Consider the following 26,233-nt stretch of genomic DNA (forward strand, 5'->3'; position numbering starts at 1 on the left):
GGCCAAAAGCTGCTGGTGAGCTTGCACCTGAAGGCCTCTGACCTACATTGGGGCATGCGGGAGAGATGCATCCCACTTTTCCGCATGACGATGCATCATTAACCCACTTCTGACTGTCCGATGATGTGGTCCTGGCTCACCTGAGCTCACATCGCTGTTCATGTGCAGACACAAGGTGCTCACAGGCTCACACACGCAGGGATGCAAACCCTGACACTGTGCAATCAGATTGTTCCGGTGTTTTTATCTACTAATTTGACTTTTCATTTTCCCATAATTACAAACACAAACATACACACACACACCTGTACACTTCACTCACACAGAGTGCATGATGTCTTCGTGTATCAAAGTGCTTTCCGGGTTACTAAAGGGCACAGTGTCTAATATTTTAGCCAGTGTGCTGCTTCAGCCTCTGACACATATACAGTCCCTCCCTCTCTCTCTCCCCCTGCTTTCCTCTCTCTCTCTCTCTGTCTCCCTCTCATGCACATGCTGCTAACTCTCCACTCTTGCTTTCTCATTCTCTTATTCCCTCTTCCCATTCTGTTTTCTCCATCTCCTCTTCCCCTCTTCTCCTCATCCTCTCACACTATCCTACAAATCCACATGTTCTCTCTCTCTCTCTCTCTCGCTCTCTCCTTCTCTCTCTCTCTCTTCTCTCTCCTCCTCTCCTCATATCCACCGGCAACCGGCGCTGAGCAGGCTCGCTCACCAAGCCTGTGGATCCCTTCACTTGACTAATTAGCCTTGAAGTGCTGTTGAAGATCATCATATTTAGCTTAGCGACCTAGCGGCAGACTGCAGACAGATATAGACTAGGCTGGCTGGAGGCTGGGTGCCTGGCAGTGGGCAAGCTCCCTCTATCTCTCTCTATTCACACTCAGTGCCGAGGGGCTTCTGAGTGGCGGAGCAGCGAAAGTGAGGGGCGGTATTTTTGCTTTGAAAGAGACGATAAAGGGGGGAAAAGAGAGAAAGAAGCAGAGCTGAGACCACAACAAAACCACAGAATGGGAGTCCGCCACAGGAGCAAATCCTCCTAGAGACGAAGACTCTGAGGAGGCAGTAGTCACTGTGCAACAGCACTGCTTCCAGCGTACACAGATTTAAGGTGAGACTTTTTCAAATCAGTTACTCCCCTGTTTTTTTTCCTCCTCTGGTTCTTTGGAGTGAAGCGGTTTGCCCCTAAGTGTGTGTGTGTGTGTGTGTGTGTGTGTGTGTGTGTGTGTGTGTGTGTGTGTGTGTGTGTGTGTGTGTGTGTGTGTGTGTGTGTGTGTGTGTGTGTGTGTGTGTGTGTGTGTGTGTGTGTGTGAGTGCAGTTGTGCATCTCTGTGACCCACATTGTTGAACCTGAGCAGCAGCACAGTAGAAATTCAGCTCAGGATGCCTCTCACCCTCTCTTTCTCTATCTCCCTCTCTCTGTCACACACACACACACACACACACACACACACACACACACACACACACACACACACACTCACACAAGTATAACACCACTTGTTGGACTAACACTCAAACTGGCACGCAATGAATACTGCAATAACGGCTACTTGTCTGTGCAGGTGAATGAACCCGTGCATGCATTTGTGTGAATATCAGTCTGGGTAATTGTGTGTTTGCACCTGTGCATGTGTGCCAGTGAGATAGTGAGTGAAGCTTTTGTTGCCCCGGTGCCAGCGCGAGGCTTAAGGATGCACATCATTGCAAGCAACATGGACAGCAACACAAGAGACAATCAGTCACGGCAGCGCTATGCCTGATTGCTTCTCGCTGCTTTGGAGGATGCGTACATAAAGGAAGGACCCTAATACTGTATTTACAGCAAACAGCCTCCTGTGTGTGTGTATACTGAATATTCAATCCTTCCATTTCCTGCCTCAACTTGTACAAGCTGTTCTCTCTTTGCTTCGTGTCGCTGAATGCTGGTCACAGTGAAAAGCAGAAGCTTACACTGGGTTAGTGAGTAGTGTTTCCCATGAAGCAGACAGGTGGCAGTGGAAGTAGAGGGAAATGTAAAGAATCACAGCATAAACACAAAGGGCATTTTCTGCTTTCTGGTGTGCATCCTTAACCTCACACTTTCACCAGGGCAACAAAAGCTTCCCTCACTATGTGTGTGTGTGCTACTCAGCTGAACACTTCATATATGTGTGTCGCTTGTGACACTGTAGCCAGGTTTTTTGAAGGAGATTCTAAGATGTTTTGATCATTTGTGGCCATAACCAAGATCTGTTCAAGGCTATAAATAGAAGGGCTTGATAATAAGTCTCTGGCACTGAACCAAAACTGCCAAGAGGGACTTAATCACATGATAATTGAAATTCAAGTTTGTGGATGCCAGAAGAGCACCCGGGGTGATTTTTGGTGAATCTCTGAATCATGCATGTTTAGATTGAAGGGATCATTGTTCTTCAGCTGTGTGCAGCTGTGCAGAAAGGTGCATGCCTTCATGACAGATTCTGTGCGTTGTTTGAAAAGAAATCCATATTGGAATATAGTTTCTTAAATACCATTAGATTAAGACGTCTGGCAGGCCTTGATAGCATTTGAGAGGAAATTTTCTCTGAGATTAAGTTGTTCCAGATGAGAGGAGATATAAGTTCATTCTGGTTTGTGGGAGTATTCCATCTTTAATTCTTTATTTATTCATGCACATTCTCTATCACTGTCTAAAACATGTTCCTGCAGTACTGAACGCATATCTTTTCCTACTGCTAATGCAAATGTGTGTCGTGTATTGTCATCATAAATGACGAGATAATGTATTTTTAGTGTTTGGGTAAACAAGAATGAATCACCCACCTCCTCTTTATCTCCTTATATAATTTTTTCCATTATGATTGATAGGTATTCAGGTGAACAACGAAGACATGGACGCGTTCCAACCTAGTGAAGCGGCTTCCTCCCCTCTCACCCATAACGACCATTGATCGGGGAAAGGGCTGACAAGGCAGTAGAGATTCGCCCTCAGCCATAAAGTCAGCGAGATAATTGTTGTCAGGGAGATGAGGGAATAAGCTCGATATCTGAGAGGGAAACCAATTGGTCATTGAGTGAATAAAATTATACTGAGGATTGCTGAGGGCTTTTGCTTTATGACTGATAATATCACAATTTCAGAGTTCTTGAAAAAAGAATTGCAGTTGCTGTTTTAATCAAAGAGGATATATTTGAATGCCTTTTGAGGCTCCCCTAAACTTAAAAGAGCAGAAGCTGACATTATTTAGCATGAGCGCAGTCATTTGCATGTCAGAAACCCCTGAGCATCTCCGTCTTACTCTAACTTTCCTCACCATCTCTCCCCCTCTTCTTTCCTCTTATTCTCACTTTGGGGACTGGAGCTGTTTTACTTCAACTTCTACCTGTTATCCCCCAATCGCTATTATTTCCCATTGCTGAGTCTGCTGGCTTTCACCCCACCCTCTCTACTTCTGAGGAGTCTCCGAACGTCTGCATCATGACTTTGTCTCTCTCTTATCTCTTTCTGTCAGGCTTTTGTTTTTGATCATCGCTCCTCTGTTTCCACTCTACTTCTCCTCCTTTCAACCTCATTTCCCCCCCAATTCTTTTGATTGCCTCCCTGTACTGGTTTGTGTGTGTGTGCATACCTGTGTGTGTGTGTGTGTGTGTGTGTGTGCGTGTGTGCATTTTTGATGTATCACGCAGAATGCATCTTTGTGGGCATCGTTGCATATTGATGCATGAGTTGGTGTATGCGTACAAGAGTAGCTGTGTGTTTGCGTACCTTTTTTTCCCCCTTTTTTAAAAGTCATGGTAGATAATAACAAGGATTTCCTCTTTGTGTTCCGACATTATTATCTGAAAAAAAAAAAAAGTAAAGCACAGGGGCAATCAGCAGTTTTGAAAGTCTCCACTTTATTAATGGATGGATGACACAGGTGCCGGGCTCAAAGTGTCCTCATTATGCCCTCAAATCTTAAGTAGTTGGACAATCGTGCTTCTTATTGTTCACTGTGAAGGTTTGATCCCACTTAAACGGGGCCACGTCTGCTAATCTTTGAGAAGCCTCACACTCCAGCTGATGTGGTGATAATGAGTGAAGCTTTGTTTTCTTGCACAGGGACTGACAGAGGTGATACTAGATAAAACCAATATTCAATTATGAGAAGGAAGTTTTGGTGCCATTTTTTAAATTTTTTTTTAGCTTTTTAAAGAAGAAGAATCTACTTCAAGAAAGTATCAAAGCTTGAAGTCCTCGTTGCCCCGAGTGTTCTACTTCAGAATATTATATATACATTGTGGTAGTGAGTTGTGTGCAAATATCACTTTGATGTTAGTAGGCAAAGAGGAAGCTCATTTACATCTACTTTATAAATAGCTCAGGAGCCTAACATATAAATATTAAAATATATGTGGGATTTGTTGCACTAAACCTGAGAAATACATGCAATAAAGTTCACAATTTACTTCTAAAATGTCGTACAAAAGCAGCATAACATGGACTTACTTAGGTAAACGCCTTTAAACGGTACTTACTTTTGTGAGGTCTGAGAATTCCAGTTTTGGGTGTAAACTAAATGCACTGCGCTCCTTGAATGTTTGCACTGGGACTAATCCCATGCAGTGGACTCATCCAATACAAGCTTCATTTCTACATAATATGTGCTTAGTTTCTCTGCATCGCCTGAGCAATAAGAGCTGCACCACTAAAACTGTTTCTGCCCAGTGATGACATCTTTTTTTGTGGACAAGGTTTTACTTTGTGAGAGACAAGATATTCAAAATTCACAGAGAAACATGAAAGAATTTGTATCACAAATTATTATTTCGGTCTTTCCAGTCATTCTGCAGGCTTTGCGATCCTAATGTTTGTTTTAGGAGAGGTGCTGAATAGGGATGGACTACTTCTTACACTCTGTTTTTCCTGGAGAACTGTTTAGTGATTTGTTGTGGCCACAAAGTTGAACAAAGTGGTGAAAATGAAGTGTCAGTCGGGTCTCTCTTTCTTGCACATATGTTAAGCCAATAATAATCCACAGCCAAACCTGCACATTGGCTCAGGATGAGTTTGAAGGTGCCTCAAAGGAAATTAAATTATTTTGAATAGTTCTTTCACTATTATCATAGACTGTCCTTTGTTTATCTTTCCTGCACCTTTCACTGCATACTTGCACAGCATTTTAAGAATTAGTATGCAGCTTTTATTTTTTAGAAAACGTTAAAATGTATCCAAAATTGACCTCATCTTCTTGAGCATCTGTGTTTATATGTGTGAAAGCAGATTTTTATGCCAAGTTTATAATTTGCAGCTTTTGAGAGCCACTTAGTCCGTTTCACACAAACACAACAGCTCTAGCAGACTGAAGTCTTACGATGACCTCTGACCCCACAGATCATGGACAGTCGGATGGCGGCACAGAGGACCGCGATGAGGAACGCTCCAGCAGACAGAGGCCTGCAGAAAACCAGCACCTACATCGTGCCCTGCTTCCTCTTTGTGGAGGTGAGTGGGAATGTTAGGACACATTTTGTTTCAACAAAATAATACTCAGCACTGTGGTCCCCTGTTGCGCTCATCTGACTGAACTCACATCAAACAAAGTCGAGTTAAAAGTGGTTATGACTTGATTTTGGTGGCCAGCTTACAACTGAAGGCATCATTTTTCATACTTAGCCTAAGTAAACCTAGCTCTACAGTCGAACATCTCAAACTTTTGTGTGTTCTTGAGGGTGTTACAATATGATGTATGATATAATTGTAAGAATAAAGAGCTGGGTACCTTGCAGGTGGTGGAGATTTTAGAGATGCCTGAGAAGAGGCTGGAGTCACACAGAGCAAACTGATGGACACATGAAAGCACATTTTACAGTCTTGCGCCTCTCTTTCCTTTCTCTTCCACTGCTCCTGCATCTTTTTTTCCACCAATTGACATGTTTCTCATGGCAGATTAGCAACAATGAGCATCAGCTGGGAAACTCCATCAGCAGGCAGGCCCTGTTTCCAATTCACTGACTCCCAAAAGAAATGATTGATTTGGATCAACTGTCACAAATGGGTAATTACCCTCGGTCCATGAATCACGTAGTGATAACATTCAGGAGGACGGCGAACGGGCTCAATCACAAAGTCCCTCTCGAGCGACCTTTTTGTTCATAAGCTCCTACTTTTCCCGCTCTTCCCACGACTCTGCTTCTTCTTCTCCTGCCTGTGATCCCTAAATGACCTGCTCCAGCGCTCATGGCCTCTGCTGCATTTCCTAATTAATTGGCCTAATTATGAGTGGGAACCCAATTAGCCTGTGCCACTGCCAACACGCTCCGAACCTGCAGGTCCTCTGAGCTACAGCTAGCAGAATGAGCTCAATTAGCTATTTTGTTGAATTTAGCTTAAAAATTTGTTGCCGCATTCCATGCAAGTTGAAATATTAAAGTTTAAAGCTAAGGTAAGCAATTCCTACCATAATTTTGCATTATTTGGCAAAAATTCCAGACCTGCCTTTTAGCAAATTGCAATTCAAGTGGTCTAGGATTAAACTAGATTTCTGCTTGTCATCTTGGCTTTGTGTTCAGGCTTTAGAATATCTGATGATTGACGAGAGATTTTAGCCAATCACAGGTCTTTTCACAGTTGAGATAGTTTGAAGAGCAACAAAGGCCACAGTTAAGTCATATGTGGAAGTGCAAGTGGATAGACAAAGAACATTCACTTGGGAAATTGGGATTTGAATCCCAATTTGAGATTTGTCTTTTCCAGATTCCTCCCCACCCCAGTTTTAGGGCTGGTGAAATGGTGCCACAGAAAGCCGAGTATCAGGAATTTAGGTTTTCTAGTTGAAGTTAAAGGCAAACAAGACAGTTGAGGATAGGTATGGACTTTAAAAAAAGAAGAACCAAAAAAAAACAATCTTACATAAAGTTTCTTCATTGAGGATTTTTTTTTTTTTTAAGTTTCTAGTAGAAACTCCATCTTTCTTTAGTTCACCTATGGCAGCACCCACCCTCTCCCACTGAATCTCCAGAAGGACTTTTTCCAACTTTGCTCTCCTTCTCTTCCTTTGCTAATTCATAACATCCTCTCAAGATCATAATGTAGCTTTTTTTCCATCTGCTCTTTGTGCCTCATCCGACACATGAATCTGACATTCATTCCACATAACAATACTCCTCACCGCACCTCTCTTACCTCTGCATCTCTTTATAGCACAAATATCCCGCAATCCCTGCAGGTTTTATTTTCTTTCATTGTGCTTTGGTAAAGGCTCAATCTCAGCATCCTCTGGAGGACTTGTTATAATGATTTTCCAGCTTTCTAATTTTTTCCATAGTACGCTTATAATATCTTTGGGCTTATATCTGTCAGAGGTGCTCCTCCCCTCCTCCAGTATTCTCTTTGACAGTCTCTTGAGTACTGTCCAGTCACTCTTTTCATACAAGTTCTCTGCATCACTCCTCTTCAAAACTCATTCCCTTGAGTAATTACATCGTTTGCACCATAGATCTCTCCATTATTCCCCTTTACTTGTAAAGCTTCATTTCCTCCTCCCACTCAAAAATCCTGTCTGCTATCACAGAGTCTCCACTCTCCTCATTTATCCTCAGCACTTCTGTCCAGCTTCATGTTTCCCCATGGGTCTACATCATTTCATCTTCTCTCTTTGTTGTTCGGCTCTTGGGTCTGTTCATCCCTTTCCTCCATTTTGCTTCTTCCAGGAGAGATTTTGTCCTCAGCAGACCTTGTCGGCATGTACACCTCATATCTGTAGTGTTTCTCGGGCTGAACATAGACTCAGAGAAGGACTAAAAGTCGAAAAGGCACATTCCTCCTCTTGGAATCCAGGTGGTCATACACAGACTCAGTCCAAAACAAGCAAACAAATCCATGCAGGGAGCGGGCACAAAGCCAAAAAAACGAAGAACAAAGTGGAATCGAAAACCATGGAGACTTATACTTGAGAATTGCTGGAAAGCGATGAACACAAGGGGATGAACAAAGGCAATCTTTCAAAGAAATATGGGAAACTAGGGAGCACATCCAGCACACGGTGTAGGCCGGAGTCAAGACCAGGGGCAGGTGAGGAGAATCAGGGGAGTAGGAGGCACGAGAAAGCAGAAACCAAAATGAGCTTCAAACGGGGACAGATAATGGCTAATGGGATCACTGTCTTAGAGGTGGCATGAACTCGAGTTGAGTATTTCTTCCCATTTTGTCTCCTAAATACCACGTCTCCAAGGGTGGGCCTGCTTTTAATATCGCAAACACGGCCAGAGGTGGGATGATGTGAATGCGGTTTGACTTTAATCGCTGCATATGCACCTGAATGAATCTGCGTGCATTGCAGTAGTTTAATAAAGGGCTTTTTAAAATTAAATTTCCCCCCTCTGCTGTGTTCATACTAAAGCAGCTTGCTGTAGCATAGCTCCCCCCGCAGGGCACTCTCTCCTTTGTTGTTACATTAGCATCTCATTACCCATTTCTTTTCAATTCAAACGCCCCGTCTTATTCCCCTTCCTCTCTTGTGATCTTGTTGCTGATTCCCTCTCATTTCGTCGTTTTCCTCTCAATCTAACAGTCTGTCCGTCACTGTCTCTTGCTCTCTTTCCGTCTCCTCCTCCTTCATCGATTCATTTCCTTGACAATGGCCCTCCTCAGCCAGTCTCACTGTCAGTTCATCACTGCTTTTATCTCAAACCTTGTCTACCATATCTAACAGTGATTACTGTAACGCTCTGTCCCTCTGTTCACACTTTCCATGTTTCCTCCCCCGACTCTCTTTTCACTGTTCTTGAGCAATAGTTTTATTCCTGCAGTAGATTCAAATGTGAAAACTTGCGTGATCGGTTTCCTGTAATGAGAAAGATTTTTCTTTTAGCTGCACGGAATGAAAACAATATAACTTAAAGCAAATAAGTCGTCCCCCTTCGCCTTACTCTTGGTTTTTGCTGCTCTCATTTGTTTTCTGCTGTTCTGACGTCACACTGTGAAGCCACACAAGAGGCTGGTCTGGGGTCTAACAGAGGAACCGCTTCAAAGGATCCTCTTTAAAAAGTCATTTTGATATGACTGGCTCCTGACTGTTGGATGGGAGGAGGGTTGTGAGTTGGTGTGATCTAGGACAGATGGGCCTGCTGTGAAAATCTGTACTGAAGACGAGTTACAAAGGACTCAAGTATGACTGACAACAAGTGGACTGTTTGAGTCAATCTCACTGAGCTTACAGCTTGCAGCTAATCAGTAGTAGTGTGGCATCAGCTGTAACAATAGTATGATGTGATAATCATCACTGTTTACTGTTAATGGATGGACTGTAGCTGCTAATTCATGGCACGCAGCCTTTGCAGCGTGTATCCAGGCTTTCCAGCTTTTCTGCTCAGCCTCAGCTGCCAGCTTCGACTAGCTGAGCGTCCTCCTCTACGTTCCTTCCTCACGCCTCGTTGGCTGCATCCTCCTGTGGCACCGTGAGTTCTGTAAAACAAATAGACTACCGAGCATCAGACCACATAATATTTCAGGTCTGGAGCTTATGCCGTCTCTGATGATACCTAAAGGTGTTAGTTCATGTCTGCCTGCATGTCCTATTTCCCAGTAGATAATGTGTGCCTGCACAATAAGTTCTTAAGAGCATTTCTCTTTCGAGTTTGCAATTTTAAAGCATAGTTTTCTGTCTCTATTTATATACTAATTTCCATGCTAATTTGTGAAAACACTGTGAATTAACCTGAATCTTGCTCTAATTAACTTTCTTTTCAGTACAGAAAAATAGTGCAGATACCGCTAACACTTGTTTCTTTACACTGAAAAAAGCAAAATTGTTGGACCGACTTAAATTAATCGCGTCACTTGCTAACATGCAATTCAGTGACATATATTCAAACTGAGCTAACGACTAATGCTAATGTCACTGATTTAACTTAAATGTACTTAAATGATTTGATTTCTCTTAAATGTCCATTGTTGCTACTTCATTTTAAGGAAAATCAACTTGAAGTTTCCAGTTTTTCCCAACTAAACTATTTTCTTTACCCAAATGTTAAATGTAAGGCTTGATTTTGTCATTTTGTTTCACTTTGTGTATCATTCTACCAAAACAAAATGGCGGTTGAGTTACAATGGAGGAATTGAAAGAAACATGCACAGTGCTAAATGAGTAGCAAACCTGACGTTTGTATACCAGTTTAAAGGAAATTAGATATAATTCCATGCTTATTGAATGCTTCAACAAAGCAGAGAGGTAAGCAATAAATATTTGAAAAAGTACTTTATTTCAAGTACGGCTCAAATATACTTTTTTTTTTTTACAGTGTATCCTTTCTTGTAATACAATAATAGCTTGCAGTAACTAATGCAAGACTGAAATTTTGCATGGTTAACTTTGGGCACTTGGTTGGTTAAACACACCAACGATTTTACACATCAGAGTTTGTTTACAGACGTCGGGGAGTATCCTTGCATATGTAAAAAAGTTGCATAAATCCTTTTGTGTCTCAGAGGGAGCTGTGTGGAATGTGATAGAGTAAATTGTCTGAAGGGATGCCACTGAGCTAGCAATGTTTGGGTCTGACAAGAATGAAAAATGAAATTCTTTGATTCTGCTGCGTTGGTTTTGATCCCTTGTCCATCTGCGCTAGTGTTTTAGTGAAATGCTACATCGGTGGCATACTAAACCAGCTAAGAGAACCTGGACTCAACTGTCAAAAACATGAACCCCATATGATCTGTGTGCCACATTTTCAAAAGAAAATATAGGCCTTGAACATATTCTAGTGAGGCATTTAAATTCTTCAAAGTCTGCACTACATAAACAGAATTTCTCTTTGTTTTATTGGTCTTGTTGCGTGTCTGGAGCCTCTATTCTTTGTTTCACCGCAAAGTGCATCAGCTCCAGCAGACAGACAGCAAGGTGGCTTGTTGATGGTTTGTGTTACTTTCTTTGGGGACAGATGACCTCTGGCATTTTCACTGTTTCAGCGGTGAGGCAGCGCGGCATAGGTTGCTCCAATAATGAATACGATTGTAAACGCATCAGGCTCACAGTTGCCTACAACAAAGCATCTCCCTCTCTGCATGCGCTTACTTCATCCATATTCCCTGCTGGGCTTAACATCGCCTCAGTACATCTTCTGCCTCCAGGCAATGCATTTGTTGTATCTGTTTACTCTTTTCTAAATATTTTTTGCTCCAGACAGCTTTACTCGCCAGAACCAAGACCTCCCAACCAAACTGCACACACAGTTTCTCTAATTGAAGCGCTACATATGCTTATTTTACGTCCCCATTAGATCTCCCTCTCATATTTGTTGCAATATTTAAGTAAAAATGCTCCATTAGACTAAATCTTCATGTAGCTCCAGGAACCCACTACTTTAAACATCCCTTGAAATCATTAACTATTAATTATCTTTAACTTCTCTTAACCCTTTTTTATGATAAATTTATGCGCCGTCAAAGTTTCTTATTACTACTTCGGAGAGATATCAAAGCTGCATGAGAAACTAATTCAGTTTCATGGCGTCCCTGAACACATTACCTTACACTTGAATATCATATTTAATTATTTGCCGGTGTTACTTTCCATACTCATTTTAATAAAAAATGCATCTAGATTGTTTTTTTTATGCACCTGCTCCTTCCTCACCACACACATGCCTCCTCAAAGACACAGTAACGGTTCATTCTCACATTATTCTCCCACTAGTTTTCCCCTCATTATCTCTCAGACTCCATGAATAGCACCTGCCCGCCTGTCTCCTGCGCTGGGATTTCTCAACATTCTGGGTGGATGTTTGAAACACTTGTTAGCTGTGCTGCTTCCTACCTGTTATCACTTTAGGGAGTGAGGGAGGGATGAGAGTCCCCGTATATCGCAATATACTGTAGGTTCACATCATATGTGAGCACTGAATAGTGTAGCTGCCTATCTGGGCTGCAGATATATTATCTCATCAGAAATAGAAACAGAAGATTCTTGCTGTCTCTAAAGTCTCTAAAATAGAAGTTCCTATGTGAGATATAATCTTGCCTCGCTTCTTTCTGAGCAACATGTAATTATGTGATTCAGATATGCTGACTGATTCTCAGTGCTTGCGATGCTGCATGTTGCTTTGTATAAGGTCAGATTCTTTGTAGCAACAGTGTGTAGTAGAAGAATCAAGAACAGCTTATGAAATTGGCAGGAGGGCAGAATACATTAAAGTCAGACTTGTTGGAGAAATTATTTATGTGCCACTGCGGCGAATGGGTGTCATTTCAAAAGTTGCAATCCTGTAAAAACAGGAACGTATATCAAACAATTGTGTATTTTAAAAATTAATACATGTTAATGCGTGTTTGTATTCGTAAGTAGAGAGCTTTGGAATAAAACCCTTTAATTGCGCTGTAGGGTTTATTCTGGGAATGTGTTTGTGTGTGCGTGTGTGTGCGCCTGCATCTGCTTTTATTCCGCCTTGTTTGGAAGATGCGGGGGCATGTGTGCTTGAGGACGAGGGATTTTGCAGAATTATGTGATTGTTCTTTGGTGTGTAGCAGCAAGCATTTAAATGTGCTATTCATGGGTATGTAGTCCACTGGCATGAGGAAGCTCTGCATGCATTCGTTTGCAATAAAAAATGTGTGTGTGTGTGTGTGTGTGTGTGTGTGTGTGTGTGTGTGTGTGTGTGTGTACTTGTTTCTGCTATACCGGTGGGGACTTTGACCTGACTATTTGCTATAAAGGTGGGGACTTGTCTTACGGTGGGGACCTAAAATGAGGTCCCCACGGGTGGCAACACCGTTTTCTTGGCCATATTGTTGTTAATAAAAAATGTAAAAGTGCAAAAACGTTTGTTTAGGGTTAGGCATTGATTTGGTGATGGTTAAGGTTAGGGTTAGGGTAAGGGTTAGGAGTTAGATATGAATGGGAGTCAATGGTAAGTCCCCACCGGTATAGAAAAACAAACGTGTGTGTGTGTGTGTGTGTGTGTGTGTCGGGGGGCCGGGGGGGAGAAAGGGTGAAGGGAGTGAAACCGTCACCATAGATATAGCTGGACAAAGTGTGTATGAAAGAACAGATTTGAAGACTTTTGACAGTGAGGATGATTGAGGGACATGGGGCGCGGGGGGGGGGGGGGGGGGGAATTCTGCGAGAAAGGGGAGACACAGAGCGTGTGGGCTTGGGAATGACTGAGGAAATATGTTCTTGACAGATAACAGAAGAAGAAAAAAAGATGAGTTTAAGACAAACAAGGCATGGTGATAAAATACACCACATAATAAGACAAACAAAAGAGAAGAGAGAATGGAGAACAGGGAGGGCATGTGGGAGCCCAAAAAGATGAATGCCTGCTCTGATCCTCTTCCTTTCCCTTGTTCCCTCTTTGTATTTTACCTTACTCTCCACTTCACCCTCTTTCACACTCTCATATATCCTCATTTACTCTCTTGCTCCTCCTCCAGTCTGCTGTTTTCCCTCCTTTCTTCTTCCACTCTTAGCTTTATTTCCCAGTGGCACGCTCGGCTTTGCCCTGCCGCATTCTGTGATATACTAATGTCTCATTAACTGTTTTATCCGTCTGTTTATCTTCTTCCACTTTCCCCACGCTGCTACTCCCAGCCCTCTCTTTAGGGTTCCATCCTCTTGGCTTGTCCACTCCTTTCTATCTCATCTATCATCCACTTGTCTTGCTCAGTATCCTGTAATACAATCCCGTGACACCAGACGGCAGTAAAGCCCATTCATTTGCTTGTTATCCGTGGTGATTCTGTGATATGCTCCAGTGAGTGTCTCAAGTATGTGAGATTTCTATGGATGAATACATGAGAGAGGAGCTCAGCGTGTGAATATAGTGATCTACATAAAGCAGTCTTTATCACTGTGTCTGTATATGTTTATCGTGGTTTAGAAAATTGGCCTTCATCTGCTAAAAATCTGTGAGATAAAATCGTAGCTGCCTTGAAATATTCACCGGCTAGAGTCACATGAGCAATTATGTGAGCTCATCAGGAAACCAAATCAGGAAAAACAAAAACGGGAGAGGTGTTGCGGCCTCATACTAATTTGGTAGAAATTTTCATGCTGAACATGATGCTGATTAGAAATTTGAAGTCATCTGAAGCCAACCTGACACTAATATGAAAACGTGCCTCTGTTGATGATGCCACCTTTTTGTTAAACTGCAACACATGTTTTAATTTTAGGCTGCAAAATGGTGACACATTGTTATCAGTGACCGCTTTATTATAAACACTACAATGTAGATGTATTTTTATTGAGCTCACAATGTTCAGTTTTTGGTGATGTTAAAATATGCTGTTTTAATTCTATGTTTATTCTTGAGGGCTGAGTTCAATATGGTGTTATACTTCTTTTTTCAAATTCTTATCATTTACATACATGAAGGCAGGCAGAAAAAAATAACACCTCTGATGACAATGCAGTGATAAAACATGTAGTTTAATTAACGCTTCTATAAAAGTGTGATCAAAAACTGAGCGCAGGCATCATAAGAGGAGACTTTATCGCAGGATTGTACCTAACATGCATGACCCAGGAAAGGACATGGAGTTACTAAGCAGATACATGTGTAGAATTTCTCACCTCCTTGCATGCTTCTTTGGACTCATTAACACTCGTTCAAAAACCACATCAGGCATGTTGAGAGCAAAACAAAGCAGCATGCCTCCAGCACATCCTGAGCAGTGTGACATTCGTTGTCTCCCGGCAGGGTGCTGTCATCTCAACACCAGCCTCCGTCCACACATTCTCACCCTTTATAAACATGTTTGACTTTATCAGTTGACTTTTCAGCCATCTGGCTGCTCTGCGCAGGCCGAGGGTAGACTTTCACGACTTACGTGTGAGCTCACAGTTTTGCCTCAGGAGACATTAGTGATGCCCACTCTATTTTCACCTCTCTCTTTTTCCCCCCTAAACCAGAATGCATTATTATTGTCAGATTTTATTTTCCCTCATTTCTAGTTAAAGTTCTTTTAAGGGTAGGAGATTTCCTCAGTTTCTGTCACATGAGTCCTGTATTAGTCTCTTTGATTTCTTGCTTTTACTCCCTTTGAAGTGCTGAGGTATAAGCACTAAACCTTAATTACACGGCATCATAAGTCCTTTTGGTTTACTGGGTCAGCCAGAAAGGGGCCATCTTCTTAATTCTGCCTTATTTTATAAACTCTGGTTCAACCCTGTGGCTAGATTTATACTGACAGATTTTAGTAACTAAGTCAAACTGGGTTTCATTGCATAACATTGTAATTCCTCATTTGTCATTCCTGTTAGTGAAATCGACCCAGATACTAAAGCAGTAAGATGGTAATACCAAATCTGTGTGAGTCATGAAAAATTTAAAAGAAAAGCTTATTCCTACCTATGCTGTGCTGTGAAATGTAGTGCTATATGTGATGTTGTTGCTTGAACTTTCAGAAGTTCTATGCAATGTGTACATTTGATTGTTACCCACATTTATGCTTCTCGTCAGAGAAAAAATTCTCATCCTTCATACATTAGTTGGCGGTTTACAAGGCTGTTGTTGTGTTTGCGTGAGAGTTTGTGATCTGCCAGCCTTGAAAAGTGTACTTTTGAAAATACAATATGTGCGGATGGAAATTCTTACCTTTATATTATACAGATGAGCTGGCATTCGATGGTTAAAAGATGAGGAGATAGACGGGGCTAGTGCCTCTCTGTGAGGTTAATTTCAAACTGCCAAATCTCTTGGCTTGAGATGGAGTGAGAGTGCACTGAGAGGCAAAATCCTTAAACATAAATTGGTCTTTTTTGTCTCACTTCACAAGAACTGCTGATCCAGGCTTATTACTCACACTGCTGAACTATTATTATTGATAGTTTGCACAGTCAGAGATGACAAGAAGCAAACTTCAGACTTTTTTCTACTCGCAGAGCAACAGAAGCATCCACTGCACTGCTCATTTTGGCCTCTTGTCAAATATAACTACTCTGTCTCTATGAATATCTGGATCAGTTTTATATAGAATGTATGTAATGTATAATAAACCAGTCAGCTACTTGTTGACACTTAACAGGATAGGGTGCCAACATGAGACTGACCAGTCTGCAAATTGCCTTTGGCCATCATTGTGTCCATAGATAATGAGCATTGTACAAGGGGCTTGTGTGAGATCAGCTGTCAGTGGTTTTATAATGTGATATGGAGACCCAAAATTACTCATGTAGACGAGGGAATAAAAATGATGCTAATGATTGTCAAGCTGGTGTGTTGATTCTCTGTTGATTCCAATATACTCTCACATTAGCCGTTAGACTCAAACAAAGGAAAAAGTGAGATGACATTATTTAACAGCTACAGCCTTTGTATGTAGAGGAGGTCATGGAGGAAGGATGGGTCAGCAAAACATCATTCTTTCCTTGTTTTCTACCATAACTCACACAGATTATGCTGTCTTGTTTTATTTTCCCACGACCACAATTGTCCCCCAAACTGAACCAAATGTATTTTGAGTGGTATTCTCTTGTAACCATGACAACAAAGCTCTCCTAATCTTAAAAAAGTACTGATTTTACCCAAACCATTATAGTTCTCTAAACCTGATTGAGTTGTTTTTGTGCCTATTACACAAAACACCATAGTGCTGTCACATCATAATGCTGATAGATTTTTAACGGTGATTTGTGACCGTTTTGGAAGGCACAGATGATATTGTCCTGCCAATAGTGGCACGCACTGTGTGGCATGCTCAAATGACATATTTTGTCATTTAATTAAGAGGATTCATTGTGGTATTATATGATACAGCTCTGAGGCTGGTTTTATCAAGAAATTATATTCCTCATGATTGGATTCTAAACTGTACAACAATGAGGACAGAGGATGAAAAGGTCAAGCAGGGACTGTGGTGAACAGTCCTGTAAGTGGGGGCAGCAGGTGTCAGACGGAGGATTATCTGACCAGAACGTGGAAATCGAGTTCTTTACTATCACCAGAAAATCACCAGTGACTGCAGTCAGGATGTGCAAGAGCTGAGGCTTTTCTGGAAAGTAATTTTCACTGGCTGGGAGAAAGAGTTTTTGTTTGAAATTCAAAAAGAAAGGACTTCCCATGCTGATAGCATGCATCTAAAGGAAGCTGTTGTGTGAAAACTCTTGTAAAACAGCCTGTGTGGAGATGACAGAATGATGTTGGCCTGTTTTGACCCTGCATGACCCGCCTGCAACTTAATTTGTCTGTGGTTTTATTTGCGCACATGATGCTTTAGGAAAAAAATGCAAATTAATGTTCCAAGGTGACTTGTGCAGGATGCACTGCTGTGCTAATTAGAAACTATCTACTTCAAGTTGCTTTGACCTTTATGGATATTTAGACAAACTGGCTTTGACGGCAAAGTGCAGGGAGTTGGTTATTTGCTCATGTGGGATGGAAGATAGATAAAAGGTCAAATATGAGCCTGAAGTGTTTACATATTTATTTCTTGTTTGTATTAATAGAAAGTCTATATTCAGGAGCTGTTGCATTTCAGTCACACTGACAAATAGCATATGACAATCTCAGGGCTGCACATGCACAGTGGTTCAGTGGTTAGTACTGTTGCTCTGCAGCTAGAAGATCCCTAGTTCATGTCCCAGTCTGGGCCTGGGATCTTTCTGTGTGTAATTTGCTTGTTCTCTCTTGTGCATGTGTGGGTACTCCGGCTTCCTACGACTGTCCAAAAATATGCTGAGGTTAATTGATAATTCTAAACTGCCCCTCCTCCCGTCACCCTAATGAGGATTAAGCGGTGGATAGATGATGGCTAGATGGATGGAATCTGGCCAAAGGTTTAACATTAAACTGTAACTTCTCCTTCTCACATATTATTCTGCAATCTGCACACGTGGTCGGCTGAGTGCTCAGACTGACAGTACAATCAATAAACACAGCCGACATGAGTGCTCATGTCGCGAAAGAAGGTACATGCCAAAACAACATAACAGCATAATCTCCCTGGAAGGTTTTCTGCAGTTGTCTTCAAATGTTTGTTTAAACTTTGATGGGTGTTCGTGGACCTCCATCGCTCTCTTCCTCCCACCTTTCCACACCTCCCTCCCTCAAGCCTTCTGTAGCTTGGCGAGAAGAGAGGAATTGGATGATGGAAAGAAATGTTCAACACAGCGTGCCTGTGTCAGAGTTCCTGCTCAGCAATGGGAATGCACCCACATGCCTACGAGGCAAAGTTGAACACACTCCTCACATGGAAACACACCTACGTGATGAAACACAAAAATGCACACAGAGCTCATGTAGATGGAAGCATGGAACAATGCGCTGTTTGATATTCCTGGCTTGAATATAAACTACAGGCTGTTTGTATAGTTTGTGTGTGTTTCTGTGTCCCTCATGATTTTGTTTTAAGGCCTAAGGGCACGTTGTCACCGGCTATATCCCTCCTCCGCCATGATGCTCACCTCATGGGGGACCCTCAATGAAAGGACTGTGATGTTTTCAATAAACAGATTCAGATAGTTTTATTGTGCATGCTGCTACTGGGAACAGATCAATTATTTGATTTTGGACAGGGAATCACCTGCAGAATATCAACAGCTGTAAAGAATCAGTAAAGGAAACATGCGGAGTAGAGGATAAAATGTGGAACCAAACAGGTTTAAATTAGGTCATCCTCTTTCTCCCATTTTCATTGTCACTATGTAATGAGGCTGGTAAGTGTTACACGTAACAAGTCTCCCCTTCCCCTCCCTATAGCATTAGCCCATGTGGGTACTCTGTCACTTTGCTGAAGAGGATAAACATGCTGGAGGATGTTTTCTCAGCAGTGTGTCACTTCTTCAGCCATCTGCCACTGTGAAACCTTTCTTGTTTAGAGCTGTAAAGCAGGAGGATTCTCCATTACATCCCTTTAAATCTAACCTAAGATGAATAAACTCATTAAAGGCTGCACAAAAATGCAATGATTAACTATTAATAGTACCATGCATTAATATAACATGTACTAGTATAGCTTTCCATTTGTGAAGTTGGTGAAAAAGTTTAGGCAGCAAAGACAACTTGATTCTGGATGTAGTAGAAGTTACTTGAAATGCTAAAAAATAAGAGGATAGCGTAACATTTTCTTCCTGGAGCCCTGTCACTCCAGTGAGGCTGCTGGACAACCAGTAGAGACTCTAAGTCATCAAGCAGCTACTACAGCTATATCAGTGGCTTGTCGTAGCACAGATATTCTTCGCCTCCGTGTGGCCAAGGTTAGGCACAAACACAACTTCATCATGGGTTTGAGTTAAAGTAGATGACCCTCATCATAGAACAGTCATTGTGAAAAGAAACACAGATTTCTGGTTAGTGCAAAGTCTGATGATTTGCTGACCCATCCATCCACCTTAACCTCCTCCTTATGTGGACTAGCTGCATCGCTTCACTTCTCCCTTCACAATTACTATGTCTGCTTGAGGGCACTGTCACAACGGGTCACCAGAATCTTCTTGCACAAACAACTGGCGAATCATCTTCTCTATTTCCAACGTGCCAGACTATTTTATTTTATTCCTTTTATAGCCTCCCTCACAATAGATATCACTTGGTGTGATATGAGAACTGAACACCTCTTCATTGTCCAAAGCACTCCTTCAAAATTCCAACAATACTCTCACTGTAGTTGTTGTGTAACACTATGTCTCCAGATTGCTTTCTCATGAAGCTCCTTTGTCTGTTAACAATGATATTCAATCGATGAAATGACTGTTGATTTTGTAAACTCTTGATTCTGGAAATGCAAGAGTGGGAAAGCTCGTCAAAACGAGTTGTATTTGACTGAAATAACCACACCATGAGCAGCAGTTAGTCAAACTTCAACCAAACCTGAAGCGCTTTTACACATAAATATAAAATGCTGCCATTGAAAGCAACACTGTTTCTACATATTGTGGATTTGACTGATCTTACTCACTGATCAGGATCAGCTTTTTATCTTTCCCTCCTGGTCTAAATGTCATCTTGTACTTGTTATTTTGTGTTCTGACTATTAGGATCTTCATAGATGTGCTGCCACAAGAGTCCTGTTGTTTCTGTATTTATCAGATACACAGACATCGTTAAACAGCAGACTTTTTGAACTCAAAAACACACAGAAAATAGGGCTTCTTTCCAGAAAGTATTAAAATACAGACCACCAATTCATAATGTTATTCGAGTCAAAATGGCTACGGTGAAAATGGTCTATTTAACTGGAATTATTAGTTTTCAAATCAATGTTTGTTAAATATTGATATGGTCATTTCCATTCATAATGTTTGCGTTAACCTACAAATGCTGTGACTTCTTTAAGGTTAAAGAAAAAAATTGTGATCAACAGCTGCCAAACTGCTCTTTCTTTCCCGCCTCTCTGTCCCTGAAGCTGTAAACCAGCTCAGCCCGCCAGTAGAGGCTCCTCCTGTTTTGCTGCTGATAAATTTGTCCTTCACATACAATGGAAGTTCATCGAAAACATTCAGGCTGCAGATTATGATGAAACCAATCAGCGGTTCTCTATTTTTTAAACTTGCATTCCTTCTTCTTCTTCTTTTTTTTTTTAATTTGCAATTTTAGTTTCAGGCCATTCTCAGGGGGGTTAACAAATATTTCCCAACCCTCCCGTTTTCAGTTGCAGATTTAGAGAAGCTTACAGTTGTAAATGTCTTTTTTTTTCTTTTTTCTGTAGAGAAACCTGCAAAGACGTCAGTGTGGTGTTTACTGGAGTATAAATGAATAATTAGTACTTGTGCATCTGTCTCATCTGTGCAGAACAGCATGTTTTTTTTTTGGTTGTTTTCTATGTATATCATCCCCCATGGCTCTCTCCTCTCTCCCTCACACATACAATCTGTTATGAATTGCTAATAGTTCATTTATTATTTATTTTTTCAACATTCATGAAGGTCGTATTTTATGCTTCATGGCTTTTATTTTGCATACAGCTAAATGTCAGAAAGGTACCAAGTTAAGTTATGCAAACATCTACATGCACATGTCTTATACCTTCTGCTTTTCCTGGGGTTGTTTCTTTTCTTTTTATAATTTCTCTGCTTCCTTCTTCACCGTTCTGCTCTTTTTCACCCATCTGTGTCTCACCTTCCCCTCCCATCTTCCCATCCCTCTTCAGTTCTTCTTCTTCTGTTCCTCCGTACAGCGTTATTTTCTTTGATCGGTCTCCATTTGTTTCTTTACCCTCCCACTCTGCATGCTGACACTGCTGAAGGGATCTCTCTCACTCTCTTTCTCTCTCACTCTGTATCTGTCATTGCTCTCTTTCCTCCTCTTCTTCGGTCCTTATTCGTCTCCCTCGTCTCTATCTTTACCTCCCTTCCTCCCTCCCTCCTTCCCTCCCCCTCCCGCTCTCATCCTCTTCCCTCACTATCTCTCCACGCACACTTGATTCATTTTACACATTACCGAAGCATCCATCATTTTGCTCTGTGAAGGAGAAAAAATCTCTCCTCTTTTTCCTTTTTTTCCCCCTTTTTTTTCTTTTTTCTTTTTGTATAAACCGTGACAATATTCTCCACTCTTCTTTTTTCCGGCTGTCTTTTCTTTCCCAACTCCTACACTCTCCTGTGGATCCAATCCTAAAGCTGGAACCAATATGTTTTATTTCCAGCTGGTCATCATGGCAGGGACCGTTCTGTTGGCGTACTACTTTGAGTACACGGACACGTTTCCCGTGCACATCCAGGGCTTCTTCTGCTTTGACAAATCCTACTCCAAGCCGTACCCGGGACCAGAGGACTACAGCAAGGCGCCGCCTGTCCTCGTCTACTCCCTCGTCACCGCCATCCCCACTGTGACGGTGAGTCAACTTGTAGAACCAAATGCGCTTCCACAGGTGCTCATCATGCACGAACGCACACAAATCACACAGATGTGACAGTTGGCCACATTTGTATGCACACGGTCGACCTGCAACATGTGACACACACACACACACACACACACAGATGGTTCCTCTTCATGTGCACGTGGAGTTTGTGGATCGAAAGAAGGGAGACGTGTAGGTGTGCGTCCTCGTGGTCTCTCTGCTGTTTGTGTGGATGCGTTCTCTGTCATAACCATGGCAACGGGCACTATATTTGTCCTCCACAGAGCAGTCACAGATAGCTACAGTGTACAGAGTCTGTCCTTATTTCGCAAAGACGCACCATTAGACAGAATAAAACATCAGCTGTGAATGACTTCTCATATGCGTGCACAGGGGGGAACAGTTCCATTATTTTCACCTGACATGAGTTAAAAATGCATACAGAAGCATCTTTAATAATCAAGCATCAGTATGGTATTGGAATTTGTTGGTTGTGAATTCCTGGCTTAGTGCATATCAGTATTCATTTACTTTATTTTACCAATTCTCTTTGGCCCTTTTCACTAATGCAAAATCAGTTTACAATAGCAGTAATTATTCTTACTAGCATAGAATACAGGAAATTTCATTCAGAGCAGCCATACTTTAATTTTAGCACAGTGGGATGCTATAAATAATAAAACATAGCAACACACATCCTCATCTAAGCTCCGTCTCCGTGACTTCTGTCTTGTGCCCTAAGGCGTATCTCTTTGATGTCCTACAATTAAGTGGCATTACGACATGGCTGTCTCTTAGTGACACAGTAAGGCAGCTACACTCGCATACATTTAATCACACATATAGGCACAGGCAGGCCTGGGTCATTTCCTGCTGTGCTAATAGTTCATAAGTACAGAAAAGAAAGGCCTGTTTTGCTCATGCTTTGATAAAGATTACGGATAATTGCAGCTACAATAATAAAATGTGTGTAAATGTTGTCAAGGGTATTGTTATGAGACCTGCCTGTCACTTTGGGAGCAAATTTGATGGCATTTTGGACAGCTTCACACAAATATGACAGATGCACAGGCGTGTATTTGTGTGGATGTTTGCCTGTTTGGAGCGTTGCATGCACTCGAATGGTTGCAGGCGGCGAGCTGCGTCAGGGTGTGCGAGCTGTTCAGAGTGGGAGTGGAGTGAATTTGCCTGAAGAGTGAAGCGGGTTTTTTTGAAAGTCAGAGCATCTGTGTTCTCTCCCGCTCCAAGATACCACCGTTCCATCCCACGAGTCCCTGCTCACATACAATACAAAAAAAAAGCAGATATTCATCTAACTTTTCTCTCAAATTCAACTCCACAAACAGAAGAAGGATGAGTTCTTTAGCTGGCATTACAGACGTTTGCAGATTTTTTTGTGTGTGCATTGTGCCTGTGACAGCTCAACACAATTTTCAAACCTACCAGAAAACTCCACAGCATCCTCATTCACTCTTTTGCTGATGTCTCTTTTGGATAATGATTGGGAGGCATTCAAGACTATGCGGTTCTGTAACTGTCAGTGCTGCTTCTTCCTCGAGTTAAAGCACTTACAAATGTGTTTCAGAGATTGAGTTTTTGTACCACCATATAATAGGATTCAGGCTTTCAAAATGATGGTCACAATTGTTGCAGCGAACAGACCTTTATTCTTTAGTAGAGACACTTTGACACCAGAAATTAGTAGTTGGTACCGATACTACTGAATTTCCACATTCCAAATCCGAAACCACGATAATAAATTAATAAAAAGAATGCATTTAAAAATAAACTATTTACTTTAATAAAAATCTTCTGAATATACCTTGTTTTAACACATACAAATGCATGCACAACTTTATATTTTGACAGTCAACTAACCGTGACGTCACCCGCTGGTTTCAACGGCGAGAAAATGAAGCCCGGATTTTGCTACTTCCTGGTCGCCGTTTTGGATTTTTTGGAGCCAGTGACGTAAAAAGCGTCATCAAACAGACTGGACTGGAGAGCAACTAGGGGCAGGATTGGCTGAGAACTCTCTTATCCCGCCCACGTTTTACCGCAGAGGCTTCTGTTGCTGTCTATCAAGTATAGCCACGCCCCCTGGCTCCGCCAACTTTAACGATTTATTTAAAATTCAGTATTGATTTATTTTAAGATCGGCCACCTGATCTCTCATTTTGACCATGAAAACTAACAGGAAAAAAATCCTGAGCTGTAGAAAATCAGTCTATCAAATTTTATTTTTTCCAAAAATGAATTGGGGTCTATGGAGCAAAAGCTTTTTGGAGCCAACCCTAGCGGACGGCGGGATATTGCAAGTTTTTGACACTTCCGGGTTGGCTTCAATTCTGGAGCCAGATGCTACGTCCATTACATATACAGTCTATGAATATTACCAGTAGCAGTCAGCTCAAATTTCAAGTTAAAACTAAAAAAGCTAACTGAACTTGGATCATCTGGGGCAACTTTAAATTTAAAAAAAAAAGTCTCAAAAGTAGAAGACAGCAATTGTAATTTATAATCCGAAGGAAGGGGGCTGTAATGGATCAAAACACTGTCAACTGCAAAAACAAAACAAAACAAAACAAAAAAATCAAAAGAAGAAGGAGCTATATTAGCTTAAACAAGTTAATGTTAGCCTATAGAACCTAATGTTAGTCTGAACAAGCTAATGCTAGCCTAAGCAAGAATAGAATCTCATGTTGGCTTAAACAAACTATTGTTAGCGTAAACAAACTGGTGTTAGCGTAAATAATCTATTGTTAGCCTAAACAAGCCAATGTTAACCTAAACAATCTAGAGTTAGCCTAAACAAGCTAATGTTAGTCTAAACAAGGTGATGTTAGTGTAAACAAGGATAGAATCTGATGTTAGCCCAAACAAGCCGGTGTTAGCCTCAACAATGTAATGTCTAGCCAATCTAATGTTAGCCTAAACAAGCTCATGTCAGCCCAAACAAGCTAATGTTAGCCTTCAGCTGTGTCTGAAATCATCCACTCATTCTCTACTCCATAGGGAGTACTATACAGTCCCTCCAGGAATTTGAGATGTTGCGATTGCGCGAATTCACGCGAAATCAACCAATCTCCGCAAATTTTGCGCGGCCTTGCAATTTTGTCCAATCACCGCAACTTAAAATGCTACCAATCCTCAACTGGCTCTGTTGTCCATCTGCTTGTCCGTCTGTCATTGTCCTATGCAGCAATGCATTATGGTACTTATAGCTTAGTTACCATCAGCGGTACATAACAACATTGTGCTGCATCAAATGCAGCTGTTGCAATTCACAGACAACTATGGTAACATTCCCGTGAGCATTTTTCCAACGTGGCTTTTGAATTTAAAGTTGAAAAAAATGACTCAGTCGCCTTGAATGTGTTGAGCTACTTGGATAATTTGGAGATGTTTCCGGCATTTGTTCTAAGACTTACTGAATTCTGGCTTCAATGAACCCTCATATTCTGCAGTACTAACAGGTCCTTCTATACCTTCAGTATCACAGAAAAACACTGTCAGGTTTTCAGTTTTTATTTTCTTCTGCCAGAAAACTGTTTACACATGAACTGTACTGAGACATGAGCATGACTCAGATTTAAAATTGCCTCTTCTTGGCAGCATACTGCCCATTATGGAATTTATCTTAAAGGCACCCTGTGGTACACTTTGATGCAAAATGGTTTTACACTTTCCCACTGATCTGCTAGAGACTGTGATGTGTTGAGATACTGTTCCAGCAAAGGCAGTGACGGCAAACCCTGCAAGCCAGTAAACACAGATTTAAACAATGCAGGATGGAAAATACTTCAGATTAGCAATTGTTTTATGAGCAAGAAAACACAACACATTTTTCAGCCCTCAGGGATACAATCAATGTGTTTTGGTGAAAATGTGAACATAAGTTATGCTCGCACAGGGCACCTTTAAGTCAGGAACTGTTGTGACATATGCTGATCTCTTATTTGTTTCTGCTGTCAGTATCCATTTACTTTTTAAAATTAGCAAAGTTTTTCTACTTTTTTTCTTAGCATAGAGAGTAATTAAGACTTGAATTGTACCCAGGCTACATAATGACGCCTGATCAAGATTAATTCTCTGAAGAATGTTTGGGATCCTAGATTAGCTATTCAGAATATTCACAGCAATGCACATCAAGTCCTTCACAAATTTACTGTAGACCAACTACAAAGTCACTATCAGAAGTTATGTTATTGCTGGTGATATTAAAATCCACTTTTAAAAAATGCAGAGTTTCTCAGAAGTTTCTACGACAGTTTCTGTCACTCACAGGCCGTGGTGAGAATTTGGTCTGTACTGTAATTAGGTTCTGGCTCATTAAAAATTGCCGGGCAGGTTAAAACAGAATCCAACAAATCTGTTTGGCCTGATCAAAACGTCTGTCGGGAAAGTGACGATGTTGAAAAGCGGCTGTGATGTCTTTCATGTCAGGCTGAACCTGTAAGAATCTAATAACTCTCACCACAATGTGTGTGT

The 26,233-nt window shown here is 41.4% G+C and overlaps 1 protein-coding gene across 2 annotated transcripts in view; it reads left to right on the forward strand.

Annotated features, from left to right (window-relative positions):
- Nucleotides 1–495: 495 nt before the first annotated feature.
- LOC110950961 (phospholipid phosphatase-related protein type 5-like) overlaps nucleotides 496–26,233 on the forward strand; it is a 53,112-nt gene continuing 27,374 nt past the window's right edge. Inside the window, exons 1-3 of one of the 2 annotated variants that reach the window (XM_022193843.2) lie at nucleotides 496–1,111; nucleotides 5,357–5,467; nucleotides 21,545–21,733. In XM_022193843.2, coding sequence (XP_022049535.1) covers nucleotides 5,360–5,467; nucleotides 21,545–21,733 — 297 coding nt within the window. In that variant the 5' untranslated portion in view covers nucleotides 496–1,111; nucleotides 5,357–5,359. The remainder of the gene's footprint in view (nucleotides 1,112–5,356; nucleotides 5,468–21,544; nucleotides 21,734–26,233) is intronic. The other variant, XM_051945803.1, reaches the window with a different exon arrangement.

This window comes from Acanthochromis polyacanthus, chromosome 3, assembly GCF_021347895.1.
Source record: "Acanthochromis polyacanthus isolate Apoly-LR-REF ecotype Palm Island chromosome 3, KAUST_Apoly_ChrSc, whole genome shotgun sequence".
Lineage (NCBI taxonomy): Eukaryota > Metazoa > Chordata > Actinopteri > Pomacentridae > Acanthochromis > Acanthochromis polyacanthus.